General features: G+C 45.3%; 1 protein-coding gene across 1 annotated transcript; it reads left to right on the top strand.

The window, feature by feature from the left end:
- The first annotated feature begins 28 nt into the window (after positions 1–28).
- PXMP4 (peroxisomal membrane protein 4) lies at positions 29–7,838 on the top strand. The gene is made up of 4 exons (XM_063349733.1): positions 29–218; positions 574–636; positions 1,235–1,433; positions 2,431–7,838. The coding sequence occupies exons 1-4, from the start codon at positions 100–102 to the stop codon at positions 2,692–2,694; spliced, it is 645 nt and encodes a 214-aa protein (XP_063205803.1). The 5' UTR covers positions 29–99; the 3' UTR covers positions 2,695–7,838.
- The last annotated feature ends 282 nt before the right edge of the window (positions 7,839–8,120 follow it).

Raw genomic sequence — 8,120 nt, 5'->3', positions numbered from 1 at the left:
CGACGATAGGCAGCCGGGATAGCCTGTGCGTGCGGCGGGAGGGGTCCCGCCCCCGGAAGCGAGCGCCGTGTCGGCGGCCGGGGCCGGTCGCGGTGCGCCATGGCTGGTGGCGGTGGGGATGCGGTCCGCGCCCTGCTCCGCGCCGCCAACGCCATCCTCCAGCAGCGCCGATACCGCGCCGCGCTCGCCGTCCTCAAGGGCTTCCGCAACGGGGCCGTGTGAGTGCGGCGGGGGGCCGGAGGGGGAGCCGGGCCCGGTGGTGGACGGGGGGGTGTCCCGGTTCCTCCGGGGCCTAGTCATCCCGAGGGCCGCAGGATGCCTGGGGGTGTTGTGGTAGAGGTTTGGGAGAGCCGTGTCTGTCGCACTCACGGATAAGAGAGGGTTTAACCGGTTTTGGGGTCCCCTTTGGGCGTGTCTCATTGGGGTGTGCGTTCTCTGAAGCCTGTGGCCTGGGCTGCTGCTGGTTTGGTGTGCTGACTTACTAAGTAGCAGCTTTTGGCTGTCAGTAGAATATAAGTAGAATCATGTGATAGCGTATCACAAAAAGTCTGAAATATCTATTCACTTTTGCAGTTATGGAGCAAAAATTCGTGCCCCACATGCCCTGGTGATGACTTTCTTGTTCAAGAGTGGAAGGTATGAACCCTAGTTCTGTATTTCTGTGTTACTGCTTAGAATGCTTTCATTCAAGCATTCAATCTTTCAGAAGGCTTAAAAAACAGAAAGATACATGAGCTATGGTCATAGCCCATTGTTCTGTTACCTACGTAGGACAACTCGTGTGCACACACATATATAAACATAGATATTGTTGGGGGTCAACCACTTGTGCAAGGGTTGATGAAAACCAGTGGGCAGAGGAGAAATTAGCAGATGCAAACAGCAGCATTCTGCTTTCTGTTCAAATAAGGGAAGCCAAGCTGTAGTAGGGCACGTTGTGGCTTTCCCTGCTTATGCCAGAGGTTTGCACTTAGGCAAAAAAATTAAAAAAAAAAAAAGACTGCTTGACTGATCATAGAATTAGATGGAAGCACAGTCTGCAGTCTAAGTAGACCTATACTCCACTGAGTGAGCTACATGTAAAGGAATATGTCCTCTTTCACAAAGCAGATGTTCTGTGGGATGCCTGAGCTGTCAGTCTGGATGGGCAGGCCAGAGGGGCGTTGTGTCCAGGCTGAGTGACTGCAGTGGTACTGCCTTTTTGCTCTCCTAATTGTCTGTTTCCTTTCTTCAGTTTAAGAGAGAAATTGAAATCGATTGCTCAGGCTACGTATACTCATTCCCGGAACTTGGCCTATTTTGTGTTCACCTACAAGGGGCTGATGGCGTTGCAGTCCTGGCTACAGGGGAAAAAAATTCCATTTCATTCTTTCTTTGCAGCCTGCATTGGAGGTTGGCTAGTGTTCGGTGAGAACAACCCCATCAACAGCCAGGTAAATGCATTTGTTGAAAGTTTCCTTGACAAAAAAAAAAACAAACACCAACCGATAGATGATACATGCCGGGAAGTGATTGGTATAGCCTGGCATGTTTCTGGTGGTTCTTACTGTGTAACGTTATTCTTTTATTATATTTCTCTTTGCACAAGTTCTGGTTTTGGCTGCCCTGTGCTCAAATCCTAGAGGTGGTTGTGGGCCTCCGTGAATGGTGTGTGCAGTTTGAGGGCTAAAAGCCCAAGTTTCCCCCCAGAGCTGCACTTGCGTGCTAGGAAGGCAGGCAGGCAGTCACGCAATTCAAAGTTGCTGGGTTACGCCCCCTGCCATCAGAGCTGTGGTGACTGACTGTGGGTGCCCCTAGTCTGCCCACTCGCAGGGTTAAACCCTTCAGCTTGAATGTTGTGAGCGTAGAGCGCAATCGGTTACTGAGCTACGCTTAACTAAACTGGTTAAACTGACAAAAGCTGCTCAGGGGATGTTTAATTTAAAGCTGCTTGTTAACACACAGTCACAGATTAATCAGTCAGTAAAACACACAGATGCGGATTAATCAAAAGCTTTTTACTTATGCAATACCCTCCAAGAGCATACCGTCAGTCTGGTTTTAGGATGCGTCCAGACTATCGAGTTTGTATCTGCATGGCAGCTTAGAAGAGCTGCCCTGTTACTATTCTATCACCAGCAGCATCTGGGGTAGCATTAGCTGAGCAAAAACAAAAGTTGTGCAACCGCAAAGATGCGTTGCATCAAGTCTAACTTGATTACTAAATTAAAGCACCAGCGGAGAAGTAGGATTTTGAGGGTATAGGGAAGACACGGACATCTCCAGTTATAAAGACTATGTGATATGTGAAGCTACAGCCTCTTTGCTGTTAAGCTGGGTAAATTGTTTCCACCCCTCTTGCCTGGCTTATCGCTTCTAAATCACTTAACTTGGCTAGTGTATCTGGTCAGGCTATTTTCCTCATGTTCTTTGGGTTTTTTCTTCACACAGATCATTATGTACCTGCTGTCTCGCATCCTGTTCGGCTTGTCTCGGCTGGCAGTGGAAAAGGGCTATATCCCACAGCCAAAGCAGGATCCCTTCCCGCTTGTCGCTGCTCTGATATGGGGGACAGTTCTCTGGCTCTTTGAGTACCACCGGCAAACTCTGCAGCCTTCTCTGCAGTCCTCCATGACCTACCTGTACGATGATAGTAACGTATGGCATGACATTTCAGACTTTCTCATTTATAACAAAAGGACAGACAACAAGTAGGTGGTTCATTGTCAAATACCTTTGAATGGGACGGTACCTTCCAGCAGCTAAGGGAAAAGGTTATTCTGTTGCTCTTGACTGGTGATTTTTTTTAAATTAACATCTATCAGGCATAGGTGCTTTTTGTGTTCTGGCCAAAATGTTCTGATTAGTCTTCTCTTTGCTCTGTTTAGAGTGAGTAAATACCCCACAGAAACTTGTTACAGTCCTCAGTGAGAGTAAAATGCCTTGGGAATCTTGAATTAAAAGAAGTCATTTTTTTAAAAGAGGCCTTGTTTTCCCTACAAGTATGTGGTTTTATGTTTTAAAGAAGCTAAATATCAAATGACAGCCTGAGAGTAAGTGGTCTAATCATGATCACGTGATCGTGTCAGATAATGCAAAAGTGTTCTAGGGATTGTCTGAATGCCCTCAGGACGTTTTTCTGTGTGGCTGTGCTCATCCTGGTGTGATGGGAGTGGGGGAACCTGCTCAGGTCTGAAGGCCGGAACATAATTTCTTGATTTCTGTGGACGACTGAAAATCTTGTTTAAGCTATTACAAGGCCAATTGTGTGCTCCCTAAGAGTGTTTCTCTGCAGTTTTCCCTCAGGGAGACAATAAGATGTTTGAGAATAAAACTGTTAAGATTGTCTGGTACCAGTCTGTTAAATCAGGCTTGGAGGGGCTGTTTTTGCTTGTTTTCTTTCATGCACTTGGGCTGAATCTGTCCCGCTGCAGAGTGCGCTAATTAATACCCTGTAATTACTTTAAACTTATTTGTAAAGTTTTTAAAAGCTGCTTGAACTAAATACCAAAAACAGTTATGCAACTTAGACTCCTTTGAAGACGTGCTGAGGCGCATTGCACGCCCTCAGATATCACACTGGGTCCTTTATACGTAGAAGCAAGCAACACTTTTAACAAGCACTTTTATTTTGGTGGAAGATAAGCACATGGGTTTCTCTTAGGCCCAGAATCTACCCTCCGCAGCAGTGGCATATGTTAGCTGTAATCAAACTTGAACGTACCTGTAGTTTGTGCAGGCTTGTTGCTGAGCCGGGTTGAGGCCACGGTTGAATACACAAGTGAATCTTCCTCTTCAAAATACACTACTGAGCCCCAGGAATAGTGCAGCACACACTGGGCTTTACCAGAAGATTGACTAGATAACTGAGAAAGAAGAAAAGCTGGTTTAAAATTAATAAAATCAAGCTCTTCATAGTGCAAAGCACTTACCCTGCCACTACACCATTCACTTAATGACGTATATTAAAATGATTCCTGACACACTGGTTTAACATGGTGATGTTCGCAAGGGAGTCATCAAGTTTTCTGTACTAACCGTTCCCTTTTGGCTCAGTCGGGACTGGTTTGTTCACTTTCCCTGTACCCATCTGCTTTTCCATCCTGACCTGACCACGTCATTTTATAATCCCGCTGATGCTGTTCTACATCGTCCTTTGCAGTCTTTTTACTCCAGGCTCGAGCAATTTGTCGTGTTCAATGGTATGACTGAAACAGTACATTTAAGTTGAGGTAGCTTCGGAGTAGAAAAAAGTTCTCAATTTCTTCATCAGTAATTTTTCTTTGTCCTCCTAAGCTCTTTCATTATGATTGCACATATTCTGAGTGCTGCTTTGCTCTTTGTTTCTCCACTCTTTCTGTCAGCAAGAGGGAGAGTGAAACGTTCTCCCCCCCATAGTCTGCCTGCTGCTGCAATGTTTGGGATTGAATCGCATCCCGAGTGGCTCAGGTCGAGTTGGAATAGAGTCCTCTGGCTCTTGAAGTGAATCTAGCGCCGAGTCTACCTGCGTTCACTGTCAGATCTTACAGCATAGAGACAGCAGCTTCCTTGTGCTCATCCTGTGCAAATCCATGACGTACTTATCTTTGGTGCCCAAAAGACAAGACATTGCTTTGCCATAATAACTGGCTATGGTATCCTTAGCTTTTAACTTCACCTGCTATTATGGTCTGTACAGAATACTTGAGTTTGCATACTGATCAGTATTTAATCAGATAGACCCCAGGAAAACTATAGAAGCTAGGAACTGGTTTTCTTTCTTTGTAGGTAAATATTTTGTTTGGTTTAGATAAGCTTGAAGATTCAAGTATAGAAAAAATACTGAAGCTAGGAGTGAGGTCTGATTTCTTTATAAATATCGTATCTTTATTTGCACCACTAGTGGGTATCTGAAGCAGCGCGAGTGTCGCACTCTATTTTGGAAGCCTCAATATTGTTCCAATTAAAAATTTTAGTATTCTGCTGATATTGCTGAATTCCTACAGGCTTTGATGGGATTTCAGAAAACTCTTCCACAATCTGACGGCTTGAGAATTTCTCCCTAAAACTATTAGACTCTACAAATCCTTGACTGTGTATAATTATTGTAGCAAAAGATAGTGCAGGCTGGTTATGTGAGCCAAGTGTCTATGAGAAGTTTTTAACCTTTTTAATTTATAGCTGGCATTCCTTTCTCCGAGAAAGGCTTGTGATTCCCTTAGAGGTGAAATAATTTTCTTCTGCTGGTAGTTCTGCTACTGCAACCGCGTGGCTGTTTGTGAAGCACTTCTCTGGCCATGTGCTGGACGAGTGACCCGTCCTGTCCTTTTTACGTTCCCATAGTATCTCTGTCCTCTATAGATGGCAAAAGTAAGCCAATAGCAAGTTTCTAATATCAACCTGGCAGCAGCGACTGGTTCCAAACGCCCTTTTTCTCTTGGGAATCCATCACCGACCTCACTTTCAAAGGGAATCGTGCCTGAGCCTCCAACCATCTGTACTTCTGATCCAGGAACCAGCTGCCCTCCCTGGAAGAGGCAGCTCATCCCGGGAGCAGGATCCCTTCTAGCAGCAGCCATTAGCCGGGCGTTTGCGGACGGTTGGTTTTCCTGCTGCGTCGGGGCAGGACGTTAAGCTGCAAGTCACTTCTTTCCCCAGGGAAGTAATTGGAACGGTTCTTTAATGGCATTAGTCCGCAGTGCTGTTTCTGTGACCAGATAGCTGGGGATGAACCCCTTATGCCACCGAGGTGTCGGAACAATGCGGGCGTGTAGTAAGGAAGTGAACTAGAAGTAATTTGTCTGAGTCAGACTTTTCGGATACATAAGTTACACTCCCTGCCCTCCCCCAGTGCATTGTGTGGGGAATTGAGTCCCCTGTTTGTGTTCCTTTTTTATTAGCATTAAAACCAAAAGAAATAAAGGGACAGTTGGGAAGCCACCTGCGAATCGGCCAAATGCTTAAGAATCACAAAGAAGTGCCGTTTTCTCTCCCCAGCCCTTACCGGTTTTGAATTTTAAGATGAATGTGGCTTTGTTTGTCTACATGAACTTTATTTTCCCTTGTTATTTCTTCCTTGACACCTGACCGTGAGATGCTGAGTGCCTCTAAAGAGGAGCAGAGCGTCTCAATGCTTAGCTCAGTTTGTCAAAAATTAGGATTACTGGATAAAATTGAAGTATTCATTTTTTAAATGATGCTTCTCCTTCAGATTTTAAGCCTCTTCTACAGGCAATTTTAAAGGTTAATGAATCAAACTGATCAAAAGTTTTCAGCAAGCCTTGAATAGCAGAGTGACTATACTGAGCTATTAATCATTTATTTTATGAAGGAACAAAGCAAGCTCAGGGTTATTTACTGCCGCTGCATGCTGCCCTGGCATACCCACTGTGCTTCACTTCTCTTTGGAGGACAGCTTGTGTGCTGTCAGGATTGCTGCAGAACCGTTTCCGGGACAATTACATTATTTAACAAAGGTGAAAATTAAATGGCTGCATGACATTTGGTTTAGCTAAGCTTTTCTGTACTGCGTTTGATCCTTTTCAGTGAAGGGGAGGATATTTCTGAAAGGAAAAACGTATGCTTGTCCAATTTGTGCCACAGAGAAGCGCTTACGGAGGTTGTGGCTGCTGTATGGTGTGAACAGCGTGATGGCGTGCTTTGTCGTGGCCACCGTCCCTGTGTCTGGGCAATAACCAGCCCTCCTCTGGGCAGCTGGGTCAGGGGGGAGAGGCTGCAGAAAAGCTTTGATATCGGTGCTGTGAGACTTTCTTGCCCTGGTAGAGTAGTTCAAGCTACGCTTTAAACTGAGCCAGGTCGCGGGTAGAGGTGTGGGGATGATCTCTGTCTGCAGAAGTAGACCAAAACCAGGCGTCCATAGGGACTCCCAGTGACCGCCGAGGGTCCCCTGTGCACGCTTAGCTCTGCTGCCAGTTGGGAGCCCTCGTGGATGACTGGTGCTAGCGGAAGTAACCAGAACCCAGGCTGGACGGGGCTTTGAGCAGCCTGGTCTAGCGGGAGGTGCCCCTGCCCAGGGCAGGGGGGTGGAACTGGATGGTCTGAAGGTCCCTTCCAACCCAAACTATCCTATGATTCTGTTACCCTGTGCAGATACCCTCCCACAGGAGAATCTGGCGTAACTCAAACTCATTTTCACTGCATCAGCACAAATATGACCTTTGGGTAACACCCGGAGCCGTGTGCTGTTTCCCATTTGTCGGGTTATGTTTGTTTTCCTGGATCATGCCAACCTGAAGCAGTATGTGGTCGGTTTTCTGATGCTGGTTTTGAAATCCAGCATCAGATAAGGGAGGAGAGAAAATAAGGCGTAATGCTACCCATGATAATGTCTGTCTGCCACTGTTAATATTTATGGGGTGCTAATCTTGAATTTTCAACCTGTGTGTTCATACCAGATTGTTGGGAGGAGGTAACTTTTTTTCTTAGAAGAATTTTCATCTGTCTCATTTCCTTATGAGCCTGGTGATAGGAAGGGGAAAACAAATTAAATGCTCTATAATACAAGTATTTTTGCCTCTGCTTTTGATACATGTTTTGTGTTCGTAATTGCTGTGTAATCCAGGTCCTGATTTTCTGACAGCGTAGAATAAAGCGAAGAAATAAACTCAGGTAACTTGTAATTACGCTGCTCAGAATGCATGTAGGAATGCCTGGGGTTTTGGTTTTAAACCATGTGAAAGAGGGGGCAGTGGGCTGCTGAAGTAGCTCTTGTCGGCTATGAATTGACTTGTGCAGTTGGTGTAGTACATCAATCCAATGTAAGACTTTCTGCCAAACTTATTTGCCGTTTATTTCTGTATAATCACTCTTTGAATATTATAATACTGTGCTTTCTATAATAATAAAAACTTTAATTTTTTGTCTTTTTTTTACTGTCATCATTATTAAGCTAAAATATGTAAAGTAATACTTAATTATTGCATGTTACTAGTCCTATATGTAGAGAAGTCATGCACGGAGTGCATTTTTGATGTCAGTTGTGCCCTCGTGTTACCAGCTTGGAGGCAACAGCCAGTGGTGCTTTGACCATGCCGTCAGGTTTAGCTGCTGTCACACTGGCCAACTCAGGTAAGGATCCCTCCTACAAGACATCCTTTTTGGTTTTGGGGGGTGTTTTTTAAGCATGAACTTTCCTATGAGGT

The sequence above is a fragment of the Chroicocephalus ridibundus genome, chromosome 12 (genome assembly GCF_963924245.1).
Source record: "Chroicocephalus ridibundus chromosome 12, bChrRid1.1, whole genome shotgun sequence".
NCBI classification, from domain to species: Eukaryota; Metazoa; Chordata; class Aves; order Charadriiformes; family Laridae; genus Chroicocephalus; species Chroicocephalus ridibundus.
The sequence above is the reverse complement of the archived record's forward strand: the minus strand, read 5'-3'. Positions and strand labels throughout refer to the sequence as shown.

Coding starts and splice junctions, on each gene's coding strand:
- PXMP4 (XM_063349733.1), top strand. CDS start 100: ATGGCTGGTGGCGGTGGGGATGCGGTCCGCGCCCTGCTCCGCGCCGCC. Junction 219..573: donor GGCTTCCGCAACGGGGCCGT/GTGAGTGCGGCG, acceptor TCACTTTTGCAG/TTATGGAGCAAAAATTCGTG. Junction 637..1,234: donor TTCTTGTTCAAGAGTGGAAG/GTATGAACCCTA, acceptor TCCTTTCTTCAG/TTTAAGAGAGAAATTGAAAT.